Genomic DNA, 18,375 nt, shown 5'->3' with positions numbered 1-18,375 from the left:
AATTTCTGTGTCAACCTATGGCATTCTGTTAAGTCTATTACATAAGGAAGCATCTCTCGATGAATAATGTGATTCACTTTTTGGTACTTGACAGTTTATTTTTTTAACATATAAAAGTTGTAGCTCTATACACAGCGAACGAATAGGCAGACCGCTTATGGTCAAGCCGCTCGAATGACAAACATTCAGCATATCAGTTCAAATAGGACAAGTGCTACAGACTCACGACACACTCGAGCGCTATCAGTAGGACATCTCTCCGAGTACCTCCCGAGGCCCTTTCGTCATTTTCGATTCGATTTCTAGACACGAGGGGCAGCGTGAGGGGAGTCCACATTTGCAGACAGGGTAACTAAGTGTAAACTGATTAGATTACCCGCATATCTAATCGAGTTGTGTTTTATTCCTAACGGAAACAAAATTATGCGTGCATATCTTTTTTGTTATTGAAAAACTAGAGCCTTGTTGTCCAGTCTGGCTTCCTCACTGTAGCTTGCCTTAACTACAGCGTCTACGTTTCTATAGCTCCGATTGAACCCCGATTCAATGTACTTATAATATTCTTGCTTATTGATAACCTTGTTTCGAGCCTAGTGACATAATTTCACATAATTAAATTACAAATTAATTATGCAGCACATGGTCTCTTGATGTTGTTATTGTTGAATTTCCTCCTTTCTTTACCTTTGCGTTTTCACGTATCGCTTCACCGTTCTCTCTGTCTATGTTATTTCATGCTCTCACTCACTCTCTTTCTCGTTTCACTCTTTCTTGCATTCACTGAAACGGGCCTAAATAATAATAGTAAAACGAATAAGGGTAGCAGCTTAAACATAATACAGTAATTTTCTTCTCGTTCCTCAATTCCAACAACGTGCAGCATGGCTTCATCACGATAGACTCTGTTCTTATAGTTGCGTTGTTTTTATATACGTGTGTCTGTCTGTGTGATGTTGTGAAGTCTGTTTTGCTTTCGTATCCTGGTCTTCAATATCCATCTTGTATATTGTCATTATAAATTTGGTAATTAAATTACTAAAATAGCAATGTTGACATGCCGCCCATGTCACCTTGTTCACGAACAAATGTTTCGAAGTACTGATAAATTATGGTTACGGCGAGAAGGATTCCGGTTCCGGAACCGATAGCGCCGAGGAAATCTGCTAACACTGACAGGGCACCAATACAAAGTCCACCAAAGGCAGCAGCTGTGGGAATGTATCGGTTGAGCTCGTGCACCATTGACGTCTCACGGTGGCCTCTCATGATCATCTGTTGCTCTTTGAGCTGTTTCGCAACGTCTTTGGCCGATGAGCCAGAAACATCGATCCATGTCTTGGAGAAGAACGCGCACGACCCCAACATAAAGACAATGTACAGAATTGCATGGATGGGATCCGCTGCAATTAGGAGAAAATATTAATATTTTTTTTTTTTTGAGATTTGATGTAATAAAAATGGTGCTCGGACTAAAAATATTTCAAATCCACATTTGATAAACCTCAAATTCTCACATAATCATAATCATTCAAAAAATAGGAAAAAAAATACTGTAATTAAGAATATTAATAGAACTATAGTTAATTTAATTAAAAAATAGCGAAAGAATAAATTGGTTGCATGGGTAACAGGGACCGTGTAATAGTTGGAGCAAGTAAAGGTTAGTATATGCGAGTTATAATGAGCTAGATAGGTATAAGGATTATGGACGTGTCATATATTAGTTATTTAAGTTGGCTTTATAATGGAACAAAGTACCATGTTTGAGCAATTTGAGGTCACAATCAAAACGTATATTTTATAAAATAGTTGAGCATGTATTTCATCCACATGAAAACCATGCGCTAGACAATATAAAAATAAATACGTAGACTCGCGGGACAGGTGACATTCGCGAAGAGGCAAATATCGATAGAACGAAAAGATCGATTATTCAAGAAAGAAGCGAAACAATAGAAAAGAGTTGCTTCCTACTGTATAATGGTAAGTTATCATGGTTGTGAAAGAATGATGCCTGTACCCGCGCGATGTGGCTGCACTAGAGCAATACCAGTAAAAATCTTATATATTTTTCTACAAAAATCTTATACAGTATGTACAAGATTTCGCAAAATACAGGATTGGGCGGCTACGAGTTCTTATCGCCCACATGTTTCTCATCCCTTTCCCTGGCCCGGTTTTTTTCACACATACGTTTATAATCAAAAGAAAATTGTTTCAGCCGAATGAACTTACAAAGTATAGCTCCAAGGTTCTCCGGAGGCGAGAGGTAGTAGCATAACCCGCCAGTTGGATACGATCTCCCGCCGTAACCAGCTCCTGCGTCAGACCAGACGCCGAGCAGGTTCACTAGGACGCTGCCGGCAAACTTCACAGAGAGCATTTGCGATATAACATATAGATTGGAAACCAGCGCAGACTGTAGGATGATGGGTATATTCGATGTATAAAATAGCTTTATCGGGTAAGACGAGTACTGTCCCCGGTAACGATTAGACTTGATAGGAAGATCCACACGGAAGCCTTGGAAATAGATTACAATGGCGAAAACTAAGACAGTTGCAAGAAGATTCATTAGGTTTGGTAGGTTGGGCCGGTAGAAAGCTTCGCGAAGAGCTCGAATTTTGTCTGTACGTGTAGCTAGAAGGTGAAACAAAGCAATGATGGCACCCTCAAATTCTGTACCACGTCCGGCATTGACAGTCGATGGTGAAAACGCTTTCCATACAATTGTTTCGCAGATGTTTGTGGCGATGAATAATGAAATACCAGAGCCAAGGCCGTAACCCTTCTGCAACAACTCGTCGAGAAGAAGAACAATAAGGCCTGCAACAAACAGCTGCACGATGATCAGAAAACAAACACCGGCTCCAATATCGTACGGGTCGCCATACATGCCTGTCATAACGTACACGATAGCCTGCCCAATCGTAATAACCATTCCGAAAAGCTTTTGAGCGCCGTTGAACAAGGCTCGGTCCTTAGGTGTGTCGCCGACCTCAATAATTTTTGCTCCGGCAAGCAGCTGCATAATAAGACCCGATGTAACAATAGGTGAGATACCAAGTTCCATGAGAGTTCCTCTGTTCGAAGCAAGAATCACTCGCATCCAATAAAAGGGATCAGCCGAATCTGAAGACATGATTCCAAATAGAGGTACCTAAAAGAGCAAATGTAAACCACAAACTATGTATTGTCTTTTAATAACTGCTCAACTCATAGTCTTTTCGATCGATAAGGACTTTATTTTTTTAATACATATATACGGTTTATACTAATGACAACGCGGTCAATTTAGGTATGCATTGATTATGATTAATCATTCAACTATGCTAATTTCTAGCAAGGATTAGAGTGCCGTATTTAACCGAACACCGTCTACAATTGTTTTACTTAAATTTACACTGGACTCTCACAAAACATCACCTAATTAGACCCTCTTAAGTTAGGATTCTGTGAGGACTCATGCAAAGAGAAAGATAACGGAGATCGTAGAAAAAGATTTTTAGAGGCGTGGGAAACTAAAAATACAGCGCATCTGCAGATTTCAAAGGCTTGTCGCTTTAACGTCGAACCTCAGCTTTTAAAAACTTGCTTTCAATTACCTTCTCTTGACAATAAGGGCAAGCCACTTAAAGTTCGAAAAACACAATAACGCCGCGTTGCATCTGATGGCGTTACAGAGTCTGTTGTCATTTACAATTTAATAACAAATGAAGGACATCATAGGAAGGATGAAATTGTTTTATTTGTGATTTTACTTTTTCTCCTAAAATAAGTAAATTGACTCTATTTTTTAACGTGTATTCACAAAAATGGGTGTTACCGTGTTAGAAATAAATGTATTAATTCGTTTTATTAGCCGACTACGCATCACAGATTCTGCAACGAAATTGGGTAATGGCGCACGTGCTAGCATGATTTAGCAGTACACTCGGTAAATTGAATAAAGTAGTGAGAATAATTTATCTTGAGAATACTTATACGAATGTTTTTTTTTATTTTCATTCATACATTTTATGTAACTGTTCTGTGCAGTTTTTAATCCAGCTCATTAGAAACTTGCTAGTAATATAAATAGATTGCTTGCCATGCAGTGAGAAATGAACCCCGCAGCAGAGTAGGTTATTAATTATTACGCGGGCATAATATTAAACATTTTTAGTTTAAAAGAATATAATATTTTTTAATACATTCGTGTAAATTCTCCAAGCTGCAGCAAAATCCGCACATCTGCATTGAAAAAATGCCATTGACTTTAGCACTGCTAAAACTGATATAGCGCAAAGTTGGTCCAGTCGACACCTTGTAGTTTGTATGGTCCTAACTATCGCATTTCGAAAAATGCCTCGAATAGCTACATTTTAATTACGATTTTACGATACAACTAGCTTATCCCGTTAGTTTTTTTGTGACGCTCTTACCTGGCAACACACCAGAAAGATGAATAGAGTAATTGCTGTCCATAACACCTTTTCCCGAAACTGAATCTGTTCAAAGCGCATACATGAACAAAAAATAAATTGATTATTGTTATGTAGGCCTTCGTAGGTAACATTTCTAAACAATAAAGCTGGAGAAAAACAATTTATAAATATTAACATATATGGAATTCAACGCATATAATATTACAATATTACAAAATTCACTAACTTTACGCTCGGGTTTTGCGACTTCCGGTAAGATGCCACAAAACGGCTTAATCACCTCCAGGAACTTAACTGAAATACGAATCATGTAATTCATTATCAAGCATTATTACGAACAATATTAAAACAGATTTTAAGCAGGGGGACAAGAAGGTGTCGAATAGGTTGGAATATTTGCAATACGTTGATATTTGAATATTAAACGTACGCAGAAATCATACAAAGGTATATCGATATCCTTTAACAATAATTACCGTAGCTGAATATAGTATTAACTCATCAAGGTGTTCCTAGTGATCAAATCACTCCCAGTGATTTGAACGGCTTTCGTATTTTCCATAACCGATAAAACTGATTGATTGGGCAATAAAACAAATTTTAGTGTTGCATTCGAATAAAGAAAGTCACACGTAGTAATTACAAGTAATCATTAAAAAGCAAACCAAGTTTATTTCTGTGTTGCTAGTGTAGGCTGGACAGAACGTAGGACGCGCTTTTTTGAATGCTTGGTCCCGCCAATTTGATAGACAAGGAATTGTGCTCCGGCCAACCGACTGACACGTCATTCACATGTGCTTTCAGACACTGATAACACTGGCAGCCCAGATTTTTCGTAGCTCGCTGTGTCTAACCATTATCCTAGGATGCACCTAATTTATTTGTGTCCTTGAACCTCAATGTAAGGTATATGCATATTTTGACAGGGCCTTTGCCGCACCCTCCTTGTACAGTTATTTTGGCAGAGATGCTTGAAAACCAATTAGCCTGGCTAACTCTATATCAAGCCTATATTCGAATTTTCGGTGAGCTTTAAACTTTTTAAATAAACCCAAACGAGTACGTTTTCGTTAGACGAAGTAGAGCTCATTGTGCGCACATACATATGAAGAGACATCCATGTAAATACACCGAACGCCTGACTGAACCAGCCCATTCACTTAAAGAGATTCTCAAAAAAAAAGCAGCGATCCGTTTACCAGCAATGTGTCAAAAACATTTGCACATTAAAAAGCACATTTGTTGTTGAATTCATCTTGGGTTATATAACACCGTACTCACATCCCATAGTGGCTGTGTAGGTTGCAACCTTACTCTTGGAGAGCCAAGATCGTTCTGTTCGCCCCCAGCACGAACAACGACTAACTACTCACTCTCGTTGGGGGAGATCAAATACGTTCACCGGCGAACCTGCGAACACACGACGTCTAATAGTGCCAACGCTGCAGCCCGAGCTGACACGAAACCGAAACCACTGCCAGTAAGGCGAGTGCAAAAATCAAATACGTGGCGGTGCTTCGAAACGCAAACGATTGTTTCGTCAAAAATTGACACTTTGTTACATCGCCTACTTGATTAGATGGGTTAGAGACTGAATGGCCCGTATGGAGACATCGTACTTAGTTATAGGCAAATCTTTCTAAATTTTAAATAAGTTACATGCTAAACCTCGATGAACGTACACCAAGTCGATTATGTAGTGTGGTGGAATTCGAACAGGTATCCTGATGATACCAATGAAATGATACAAAGAATATTCTTCAAAGCTTCGCTTTTCCAATCTTCTCTGAACAGTAGTTTACGCCTATTCATCTCATTCTATATGCGAAATCGTTTTTCTTCAACATCTTTGGCTGTTATTTTAGCTGTGCAGCAGTACACTATCCTATAGTACTCCTCTGAGAAGCTCGATGATCTTCATCGGATTTTTAAACGTTTTACCATTATTTCGAGAATGATCAATATTTGAGAGTACGATAAAAAGTCTTTTTGGCATCCAATCTGCTTACGCTTGCATAATCTAGAATTATTAATACGGGTGGCATACGGATTGACGACTTCTAGACTGAATCTAATCTAGAACATCTAGACTGAATTTAATGTCAGCTTTCGACTACGCTATAATATTGCATCTCAACCGATGAAGAACGCCTAGCTAAGCTGCTTGCACCCATGTCTATAATTAATTTTTTTATTTATAAGTAAAGGTTATTTTGTTTCTCTGGAGCATGGTATTATAAGAACACCTAACTGAGCGCACAAATCTGCGCCTCATCTGGAAACCGGTGACCTTAGTGTCCAAAGCCGGGTAACGTCAATCTCTTGTAAATAATTTAATAAAAATTACGTAAAAGGTAAACAAAGTGGTTTTATAAAGCGCTGTGACAAATTCAGTAAAATTTTAAGAGTTCAATTGAACTGATGAAGGTCACGTTTTACAAGATTCGTAGATAATGAATATGCGGAGATCGATTCTCTTCGTATTAGTCGAACTCTAAAGCATGCAAAGAGACTGTCATCTTTCCGGTTAGTCTTTTACGCTTATTGACCACAAATCGAAGCCATGGCTTAAATATGACAAGAAACTACGAAATCAACAAACATTCAGTTTTTGTAGATATGGCAGGTAAGCGTTTCTTTGTTAAGGGCTGAAAGCACTCAACGCGATTACCCAAGCAATAAACAGTGTTCCCTCTGATAGTGTCAATAGTATACAAGTATGTCTTTGCTTTAAACGAAAACTTAATATCACCTGTAATTCTAAGGGCTTTTATAAGCTGCTCGCTTATATTAATAATTGGCTGTAATGCCTCCTAGAAAAGCGGTAGTGGCACAACGTTTGTATTTGTAGTAGAAGCTAGTAAATAAAAATAAAGGCGCTGTGCAACCATGTATGTTATTTTTAGAAACCGTTTATGTTATGGGAGGTACCATTGCTGTTGCCGCACACGGCGCACATGCAGTACGTCTCATGCCCCTGTCAGAGCTAAAGACCACCCTTATACAAGTTCTGCCCATCTGCGAATTATGCTTTTTGGCGGTAGCCAATTCCAGAGATTGTACGCGCCATACAGATTCTGTTTCTATAAAGGATGCCTAAATACTGACAATATCGAATAAGCTCAAATAAAGACAAGCATCTAAAGCTGTCGTCCCTTTCCGATGCTAGACTACATGTGGAGCCCCGATTTATGTAGCACTCGTGAGATGTAATAAACCCCAGCTAGAATACTGCCAGAACTTATGATGAATCTCGTCGGATATTTTGAAAAATGTGTCGTCATAATGGAACTGTGAGCCTCTGAACGGTTAAAGGAGTGTATGATAGGCGCAAAGCGCAGCGCAATTGTCAAATGGATCGATCATTATTAACACCCACATCAACAGAAGGCTTCCTTCCTCGTCGACGATACAACAGTTAAACTTCACAACTTGGTACGTGTCTAATTAATATAAATGCCGTGTCGTTTGTCATTCACAGGAATATGTGAAAGGCGAGCCAAGAAGTAGAAACGCGTGACAAAAAGTCAGCGAACATGCTTATGATAAACTTTTTTTATAAGGGTTTTTGAAAACACGTGTTGCCTATGCATCACCGGCAGTTAACGTTATCCAATGTGAAACTCGCAAAATGCTTTCCAAAAAAACGCTAACATTATTTCGATTATGTTGGTGATGATTTCAGCATAGATCTTTACTTGGGCTCCTAGATTGCTTTAACTATAGGTGAGAAGCTGAACTACAAAGCGTTGAAGGCAGACGCTTCCGATGAAAAGTTGATCGTCTATTCTATCCCAGTACTTCGCAATTAAAATCTAGGACCAAAAGGGAATGAACATTTTAAAAAGCTTTCAAGAAAAGATGTCGGCTGACTTTCTCGGAACTTATACGAACGCGGACGATGATGCCGGTTAAAGACTTATCCTTTGGCATACCACACTGACACAATCTATGGAGTGGTCATAATTCTCGCTCTGAATGCTGCAAAGTTCATGAGAATTAAGCTCAAGAACAGCAGAAAGCAGTGTTTCTGATGACAACCGCTAACGTGATAGCAATGAAACCCTGTAGTCAACCAAACCAGCGAGAAATAAGCGCGTAAATTGCCAGCCCATCAACGTCAGTCGAACCAGTTACTAGTTGTAGAATACAGAATGCCTCACCAACAGGCAGACTTCTTACACCACCACGCAAAAGGCTACGGAAACGAAAAGATCCATTTAGCGAAACCAAAAAAATATGCAAGAGGAATACTGCCAAAGGACACTTTTTACAATCTTATAACCTGAGCGATCCGAACGATGCTGACATGATGGAAATATTCTAGTGAGAAAAAGTGCACGCGGCTTCGCAGAGAGGTCTAACTGTTGTGCACTGAAATCACAAAGAGATGAAAATCTGCAGCTCCTGCTGTTTTCGCTGTTACTGGCACGCTAGTTCTTTCAGAAACCTGAATAATTTGAAAGTTTGGGATGAGCGGGTTTTACGGAGTACGCGTCCCAGCCCAACGCGCCTTTGGGCCGTATCGCCCCAGTGGCGAAGTGTCCATATTCTGTGAGCAGATATTAGGGCAAGCGAGACTGTTCTTATATAAAGATCACTCAGTTATGTTATTAACTTCCCGTCTCTACATTATCACCTTCCACCTTCATCTCCCACCGACTCCGGGACTCTGGTTTGGAAGGACATGGTTCAATCACGTTTGCAGAACCGTAACGCCTAAATCTATGACTGCTAACATTAGCGTTGCGGTAATTTTCGCTGCGCTTCTTCCAGATACTCACGAAAAAATTTCTCATACAAACACTATCCAGTGGGCGGGAAAGCGATATAAATGTGTAAGATGTTGGAAAATGTCCGTTCATAACAGCCCTGTTGGCTACATCGACGAACGTTTAAATGCATACAGTTAAAACCAATACACTTGTCTAGCACTTCCTAGGTTCAGTAGCTGGCTAAAATACTGTCCCACGTAATTGAGGTCAAAATCTGCGTCACTGCCTAGGATTTATTAACACTTAAAATACGCGATATGCATAGTCGAAACTTTGAAGTGCAAAAGGTAATAATAGTTATCGCTAAGTGGAAAAATTGACTCCAATAAGGCTACGTTTTAGCGCCCTGTTAGATTGCTTTATTTAGTGGCTGCGTGAAGAAAGGCCACCTTCAAGTCAAGTGGTTGAAAATCCTGCTATCTGTAATAACGAAAAGAAAAAAGCTAGCCTTAATAGCCTTGTAGTTGGCGAAACACTGCGTAAAAGAATTTTCATTATGAATTACTATCTCAGTTTTTCAGAGACTGCCTCCTACATTTCCTTATGCGTGCAATATACCTGAAAAAGAGCACGGAATTTTGACATAAGCATGTGACCTACACAGCCAGTACATCTTCTCAACAACTCGTGTCCATCTATATATATATATACATGCAGTACTTGTCAACTTCTGACCTGCATTAGATATAGTTCCGAAAGATGCTGCTCTTTTTGAGCTTGCCTGAATGGAAGTACGTCAAAACATGCTGGGCCTTTTCACAGTTTACGGGAGCATACTGCAGATGAAAAAAGTAATTATCGATGACGCAGTAAAGATCAATCCTTTCGAGCAAGCTACAGGCATCAGCCTACTCAGGTAATAACCAAAATTCACTTCTATTCTCTGCGGTAATTCGTGGCCTACCCAGTGGGATCAAGAAGCGTCACCTGCTAGTAAATCCCGTTCTACACTCAGACGATCTGGTTTTATGTGTTGTTGGCCGATATCGCGTCCAACGGGCCTTAGCTGTTTTGAACCACTGTGTCACTGCCCTGGGGCTAGATGTCAATTTACGAAAGCTGTGGCCATAAAGTTTCGTCCAGGTGGTCTGTTTACCGCAGCAGACTTACTTCATCTTGGTAAAAGCGCCGTCCAGTAATTTGTATTTAATTCGTTCATTTATTTAGCAAAACAGGCTCATACATAGCAGATATTTTTTGGTGACCTAATTAGAGACAGCCTCTGCATAAAACAGAGCTCTTTCAGTTAAAAGTAATTTCTTGTTCGTCGTTTTTTTGGGACTACCTTACATACAATTAACTTCACGCTCTCGATCGAGAAAAGCTATTTTCTCAAGCTTGACCTAAGTGTCCACCCTTCAGAAAAAAACAGACTAATCTAGTTGTTTTGTGACACGCCACTATTCGTTGGGGAGGTCAAAAAATAGTATGAGTTAAAAGAAACGTTTAGTTTATGCACGAAAGTGCATTTGAATACAATGAACGATATCGACCTCGAATTCTATCGGATGGGGCCAATGATCAATGGCGCAATGGTAACACCAATTAACATGCCGTCGCTAATAGTTACACGAAATTCACTGCATCATCTGTCCTGCCCGGAAACGGTTGCACCTCCCGATTATATGGGGAACCCTTTACGCGTTTACAAACCGCGAGGTGTTGCCTGTTAACGCTTTTTCTTATTGCATTGATACGTTTATATGAGTGATATATATAAAAGATCGTGACTATTTTTATCGTGTTTCCATTATTGATTTCTCTATGTAATAAGGGCAATTTACTTAAACGACCTTTATCGTGCTGCGCGATTAACATTCTCATCGAACCCTCGTGAAGCAAACTTTTTTTGCTCTCTCTTTACAAAAATTAACAGTATTTTATTTTTTTGCAACAGTCACCATTTAAGAAAATCCAGCGTTAGTCTAACCTATACTTTACAACAATAGAGCCGCCGCTAGTATTAACGTGTACATTTTATCATACGGCATTCGTGATAAAGCAAATACAGCACAACTGTATACCGTTCAACAATTCGTGGTTTATTTAAAAAGTGAGGATGAATTTTCGGCAGTGATCTGTGGGCTTTGGCTTTATACAGTAGAATGCTGCGGTAAGCCTTGGTGACAGTTTAGCAGATTAATGCTGATGTGTTGTACTGACTCCGTTGAATTGTTTTCTGACGCAAGGAAACGTAGGTCGTTGATTGTCCTTAGCTGTAACTGAACCGCTGCAGCTAACTGCAATTGTTGTACCACTAATATCTCCTTTCGGAAATACATTTTCCTTTATGTCGGTTTGCTGCTGCAAGTTAGAACCCATTTTGGCAACTAATGCTGAAAGTATGTTATATCATTATTTATATTTTTAGATAAGATATCATGGAAAAATACAATTATCGGGTGAAGATGTATCACATTTGTTACTTCCTCTTATAATGCTTCTGATTAATCACCTTGTTATTAATAGCAATATTACCGTGGTATTTTCAGACCGGTGATAAAGTAGATGAAAATAATATCGGAGAGATCTGCTAACTTTACTTATACGTCGTCTTGAGGTGTCAACTGTTATCGCTTCTTAAAAGTAGGTCACTGGGTAAGTACCGAAATTTGAATATCCATTTGTCCAGCTTAGCCGAGAGGCGACCTATTCCTGCTTAATATGACCTTAAGCTTGTTTACCTTCGGACTTGTCTAGGCTTATAAAATATAAACTCTAGGAAATGCATTCGCATTTCCTAAAGTTTATATTTTAGGGTTTAATAAATGTATCTTGCAGGCACTTCTATGTCTCATGCAGAAGTTTTTTAATAAATAATATGAAGGAGTTGTTGGTCAATCTAAATCGTTAGGTCCAGGTTTGGGATACGAGTGGATCATGCTCTGACAACGGGAAGCAGTTCTTTTCTCATAACAATAGAGTTTCTCCCATTAGGTCGTAAAGACGCATTGCAAAATGAACAGATTTACCGCCCTACACAGAAATGGCACCAGTGCCTTCGTTACTCACGTTTGTCTGGATTGTAATAAAATATACAGATATGTGAAATTGTATGTTAGTGCGCCCAAACCTAGAGAATGAAGATGAGCTTTTGAGCAACGTTCGGCAAGATTCGCATAGTCTACTATAATAGTTTTGCACCAGCAGCCTGTAGCTCCTAGAAGTATCTGCAGTATTTTTTTCATTCACGTAGGCTTACGTCTATATTATTCTGGTTGTTTCATTTTATTGGACTCGATGCCTTCACGCGAAGTAACCTGACCTAACTGCCTAACTTTTTCTAGCTCTGTGTAGTTTTAATTGCTTTTCTTTGAACCTTGCAAAACGCATATACATATTTTTACGGGTATAATTGGATTTAATTAAGACACCCTTCAATCATTTCACTTTTATTTAGGAAACGCATCGAAAATCTGATACACTGATACAAGTGGAACAATGATATGTTTGTAATACTAAGCAAATTAACTACTAAATAAGAAAAAAACTCTACAGGTGTAAAAAAATAATTTCACTTTTATTTAGGAAACGCATCGAAAATATGATACACTGATACAAGTGGAACAATGATATGTTTGTAATACTAAACAAGTTAACTACTAAACGAGAAAAAAAAACTGTACAGGTGTAAAAAAATCAAAAGAATGAGGGTAATATTTTACTGTAGATAATCGTATAATAATAAAATTTGAACTTCACATGAAAAAGCGAACCTTAAAGGTTGTTCATTTTTTTTGCTTGAGGTAAAATACCCTACTCGGATAAGTTAACTAAAAAACTGACTATTGTTAATTGGTGTAAAACAACTCACTGTGATCTCGTTCTTTTTGCCGATATAGGGTTAAGCGAGCGCTCTCTAAACATAGGTGGTGTGTGCGCTATAATCATGACAAGATTGAAGACAAAGGCAATTTGTCAACCTTTACTTAGACGGGTTGTATAATACGTGTCAATACATAACATAGAAAACATATATGATGTATACATATATATTTTGGGGAGATACACATATAAAGAAGGAGGGAAGCATGAATTCAGCAAGAAGATACCTTCCCTTAGAAGCTTCCGTTGTAACGTTAAACCGATGCAGAACCTCAACGCAAACAGTTACTTGCGTACTACTCTAGTAAGGAAGGGAAGTAGTTGTTGCCGATTTTTATGTTGAAGCAGCGATTTTTCAGATGTGCGAGGGCGGACCTTTTTCGTAACGAATCTCCTTATGGAAACAGCTTGAAACTATGTTTTAATTGTCTCTATCACAGACTAGAAATACTCAACGATTCTTTGCTATGTTGTATTGTCTTTGCTATTGGCTTTGTAGGAAGGACAAAGTACTATCCAGTGCCCGGTTATAATAGAAAGAAAAACGTCTAGGATTTTCTTTTGGTCGTTTTGAACATACAGTTAATGAAGTATAACGTTTACAGGAGTGAACGTTTTCTGGATAAAAAAACTGTAATATCTATCACAACTCATCCAAATGAATATATTATTGGTTGGAGTTTCCGTGAATCTGTACTAGAACCCGACATTGATAGGAGAATGCAGAATTTAAGTACAGCAAAATCGGCTACAGCGCATTAGTCCAAAAGACAAAATGTTAAACATTTTAACTATGATTCTATCGATTCGCATGGACAACCCAACTATGATGTGGACAAGTCCCGGTATAATAAGAGTGACTACATCAAAGGTGGGATGACACCACGTTCGAGTGAAGTCAATTCAAACAACTATGACATCATCATCCGAATTTGACAAATTCACATTTAGATTATCAACCAACAAAAAATGGGGTAATCTGTAAAGAGGTCTGACCAGCAGCCCAAATTAGTTGATACATAGATACGCATTACTACTATTATTTGAATCCCTGGTCTTCTTATACTTGTTAATGCTTCCCTCTCTCCATAAATAATTATTATACCCGAAATGTCTTCATCATGAGAAAGATGAACGGAAAACCGGAGCCAGTTATCTTTCCTTCTGCAACAGCATGGCATGATTATGGATACGGTGAAAACAACAGGAGTGATATACAAAAATCCTTTGAGTATACAACAATGATAACAGGTCTAATGTGATAGTAAGATAGTGAATGTTTGCTTGGCAAATAAGCGATTAATGTTTAAGTGGCATAATAATAGCATTTTGAATTATTTGCTTAACCTATATCTTGATAAGGACAAACCCAAACATATCTATAGGCAAACAAATAGCTAAGGACAAACAAATTACCATCATTTATTTCGTCAACCCACAGGTTAGTCATCCACGATATTATCTGCAAATTGCCAACCAATTTTTGGGACTTAATTGTAAAATGTAGTATTTCTTACCGTATAAGGCTCTTCCGTTCCAATCAGACGCAAACAACGTTTTTTTTTCTGGAGTGGCGACTCGGCTTAACTCTGTCTGCTGTACCCATGCCTTTTGTGACCTCATATAAACTTAGAAACACCATTTTTTTGTCACCCCTATCTTATGCAGAAATCGGTTATCTTTGCTGCAAGGTATTGAGAAGACGTGGTTCCTTGTGTACTTTACTTCGTTCATAAGTGTCTACGCTCCTAGTTTTTGAGTGAGTTCCATACATTCAAAATGCAAAAGATTTTTTGTAATTTATGTAACCAACTCTTTCTTTCACACGCTAGCAGCTTTTATCTCTTAAGCTTGTTGGAGACTATCACAGAAACCATGAAATAGGCGACCTTAACTTTGTGATCCCTCCGGCATAGTTGTCGTATGCTGGCAATTTTTTCTTTTATATACTACATCTCCCCCATTTAACCTAGACATTTTGAACGATTTCATATTTCAGGTTACAGATCGTCTGAGATAGAGTTTCTAAAAATACTTTTTGTACAAATGTCCATATTTTAACACGAAACATAAGCGAAACCGACTTGCGGCAGCAACCATAGTTGTAGTCGGAGCAAAAACAAAATAACCTTTTTCGTAGCGAAAAAGGGAAATTGTTTCACGCATTCAAAATGCCGTACAATAGTCAATTGTTTACGACCTGCCTTCTTGGCCAATTAACAGAGAGTAGTCTATTTAGGGTGCTCTAACGCCTCATATGGTTGACTGGGGAGGTACATTATACAAGTTCGAAACTCTATCTTTGACTCTACTGAACCCCTTCAGGCAGTTTGCTCAGTTATAAGGTCAGTGGTTCACGTGATATAGACATCACGAGCTATTTCGGCAGCACTTTAAACTCGGACACGCGAAATCTAGTGGGTGTCGAGAACTCATTTTTTCATTGTGTTGGCTAAACGAAAATTTTGAAGCATTGTTATTACTTTCGAACTAGCCTAGGAGATATGGTTGCGACATCTACCTTTTGGAAGTCGCTATAGGCAAGACAACCTGCGTTGCATGGAAACGATCTTAAAAAAAAGAAAACCATCAGCTGCCTAATATACAAGACAGGTTTAATATACGGGATATATACATTCGAGTAAAATAAACGCGAGGAAAATAAATATTAGCAATACGGGCAATTGTAAATACATATATTAATAAGCTGTCAGTAAGTAAGGATTAAACCTAATATGATTATAACGAAACAATTCGATAGCAATGAATGATACGAATGAACTTCTTGAACACATTCGAAAAATTGTCAAAAAAAGCTTGTTTTTTGCACGAATGGTACTGATTATGTAAAATATGCTTCATATAAATACGCTCCATCTAAATGTATCAATATAGAATTTAATCAGGATAAGTTTCGCGAGCTGTTTATGGTAACGGGTATGCGTTAAGTCGCCTTTCATGAAGAAATTTCTTTAGAAAGCCTATTCTTTTAATAACAAAACAATAAATTCGGTACAGTGGAAAAAATGCGTCGTTTTTCTTATTAGCTACTATCGACTGTCTTCATGTTGGACGCAATTTCCATCAAGATTAGAAACTTTGTGCTTTTGCTTTATGCGAAATTGATAGTCTATATTGTTGGCACTTTTCGTGCGACTTTTGAAAAATCCGAGATAGATTCTCATGAAGCAAGCTGGAAGATTCTTAGTATGTTTTAGATTTAAATAGCTCAAAAAATCATCGAAGCTTGCTGAAAAAACATTTTCGATATATCCGAATTTTTAATTAACGGCCGTTTTGGAGAAAAAAATATCAGTTGTCAGTTAAGTCATATAGATCAGCCACAGCGGTTAGTCTTCTTGAGACTGTTGCGTTTTTTGCACTTTTTAGCCGTTACTATTAAAAAGGTTACTTACGGAATAGGGAAGATATATTCTGAGAATGAGTCGTGAATGGTTTAAATCCCGAATTAAGGCTTTAATCGCGATAAAATTTCGTTTTTAGGTGTGGTCACAGAAACAAAACAGAGGAAATATTCCAAATTAGCTGGAAAAAATAGCTCTATATATTCAAACAGAAGGTATTCACATGAAGCATATATATATAGGGTCATATAATGTCATAGATGTTATGGATAGCCTCAAAATAATAAGAGATGAATAGGTTTGGAGTCGAATTTACCAGTTGGTTTAACGGTCTGAATTGACTCTTGGACTGGCATGGAATCTACAGCAATGAGCACTATTACTAAAATTTACAAATGCAGTCATTATTTGGTCCGTAATACCTCCGCGATCCGAACAACAGATGTTAAGTATCATTAAATAACACCATCACGGAGCTTATGTAAGTGAGCGCCTGTAACTTAGACCGGATCCTGAAACTGAAAACAGAAACAGTAGAAATAAGCTGCGTCTATTGAAGTTGTCGATGAGGAGGGATTGCAGTAACTACATAGAAACCATGTTATTCTTTGGAACTGTGGTTAATCAGGTACAACCTGGCACATGTTGATATTCATGAATGACCGACATGGAGGGCCTTTCATTCTTTTACATTGAAAAGCTGATGTGAGTGGTGCGATGTATATAGAGTGATGGAAAATGTATTAGGTTGATTAGAAAGTTTCCGTCGGAGTCAAGATATGGCGCTAACGTAGGATCGGTCGATTGTATCTGGTTAACACTTCCCAGTATGATTTTTAACTGTCGTTTGGCGGGCGTGTATCTTGTTGCGTTAATTGAGTTTTTGTCGTTGAAGAAGTGGTGATCCAGTACCTTCAATCATGGGGCTCCAAAAAATGCTGATTTGGCATTGTTTTCACTATTTTCGCACTGGGAAAAACGTTGCCAAGGCAAAACAAGAAATTTTGAAGCCTAAAACGAACGTTTACTGCACGTTCGCTTTAGGCTTCAAAATCGTTAATTTCAATTGAACGACAACCCATGCTCCAGAAAGCCAATGACGAGCTGCAAATACTACTTGTGGAAAATGGGGTGCAATCCACCCGATAGCTCTCTATATAGCTAGAAGTACTCCAGGGAACTGTTGCCGATTTTTCCCATACATAACAAAGATTGAAAAAAAAAGGAAGGGAAGTAAACCCCCATGAACTCGGCGGTGTAATAAAAAAACGTCAAACAAAATGCCTTTTGCTACTTGTAAGAAAAAAGTAATTTTTAGACAAGATTGTCACCGGCAATTGAGGACTGATTTTTTTACTTTTATAAAATGCAAGCCTGAATTCATGGTCAAAGGCTGCGCCTTTTGTATATAGTGAGATGATACGGGAGTATTAGGTTATGAGCTAATCAAACCTCAGGACAGAGTTACAGGAAATCGCTGTGCTAACAGTTTCATATTTTTGACCCACAAAATTGATACAAGAAGGCCTTGGACTAGCAAAGGACGACGTCAATGATAATGACATTACTGTACCGCACACCGCATTGGTACATAGTGAACGCTCACGGAACGTCATTCCATCTAATTATTACTTCTTTCGACAATTCAGCATAGCCAGTAAGGCTAACACTTCGCGAAATGCGTCAGTTCTCAAAAAGACAGGCGAAGGACTACGTTGACTAAGATGTCTTTACTTGTTCAAAAGTTAAAAATTAGATTAAGAAGATTAAAAAGTAAAGAGAACCTCCTAATGAATTAACTTTCTAATCCTATAGACGAGCGCTGAAAGCATTAGAGACAGAGTACACATGTGCACTAATCCTCCCACTGTAGCCACATGGCGGATAAACAACGAGATATGGCTCCGAGATTAAAAAAATAGTCTATTTCGACCTTTGGAACTTTATAGTTCAGAAACCCCGTAGATGGCGTAATGTTAGCCA

General features: G+C 38.3%; 1 protein-coding gene across 1 annotated transcript; it reads right to left on the bottom strand.

Annotated features, from left to right (window-relative positions):
• Positions 1-64: 64 nt before the first annotated feature.
• Positions 65-5,883, bottom strand: Sec61alpha (SEC61 translocon subunit alpha). The gene is made up of 5 exons (XM_022796700.2): positions 5,709-5,883; positions 4,654-4,721; positions 4,425-4,490; positions 2,236-3,160; positions 65-1,400 (listed from the first exon to the last, which is right to left on the bottom strand). Exons 1-5 carry the CDS (start codon positions 5,713-5,715, stop codon positions 1,036-1,038), a joined length of 1,431 nt encoding a protein of 476 aa, XP_022652435.1. The 5' UTR covers positions 5,716-5,883; the 3' UTR covers positions 65-1,035.
• Positions 5,884-18,375: the final 12,492 nt, after the last annotated feature.

This window comes from Varroa destructor, unplaced genomic scaffold, assembly GCF_002443255.2.
Source record: "Varroa destructor unplaced genomic scaffold, Vdes_3.0 BEIS01000003.1, whole genome shotgun sequence".
Classification (NCBI taxonomy): Eukaryota; Metazoa; Arthropoda; class Arachnida; order Mesostigmata; family Varroidae; genus Varroa; species Varroa destructor.
This window is presented reverse-complemented; position numbering and strand designations above follow the sequence as displayed.

What these genes read in the sequence shown, in the direction of transcription:
- Sec61alpha (XM_022796700.2), bottom strand. An exon ending in TCGCAAAACCCGAGCGTAAA is followed by an intron (nt 4,491 to 4,653) that starts GTTAGTGAATTT and finishes CGCTTTGAACAG; the next exon opens with ATTCAGTTTCGGGAAAAGGT. An exon ending in TCTTTCTGGTGTGTTGCCAG is followed by an intron (nt 3,161 to 4,424) that starts GTAAGAGCGTCA and finishes TTGCTCTTTTAG; the next exon opens with GTACCTCTATTTGGAATCAT.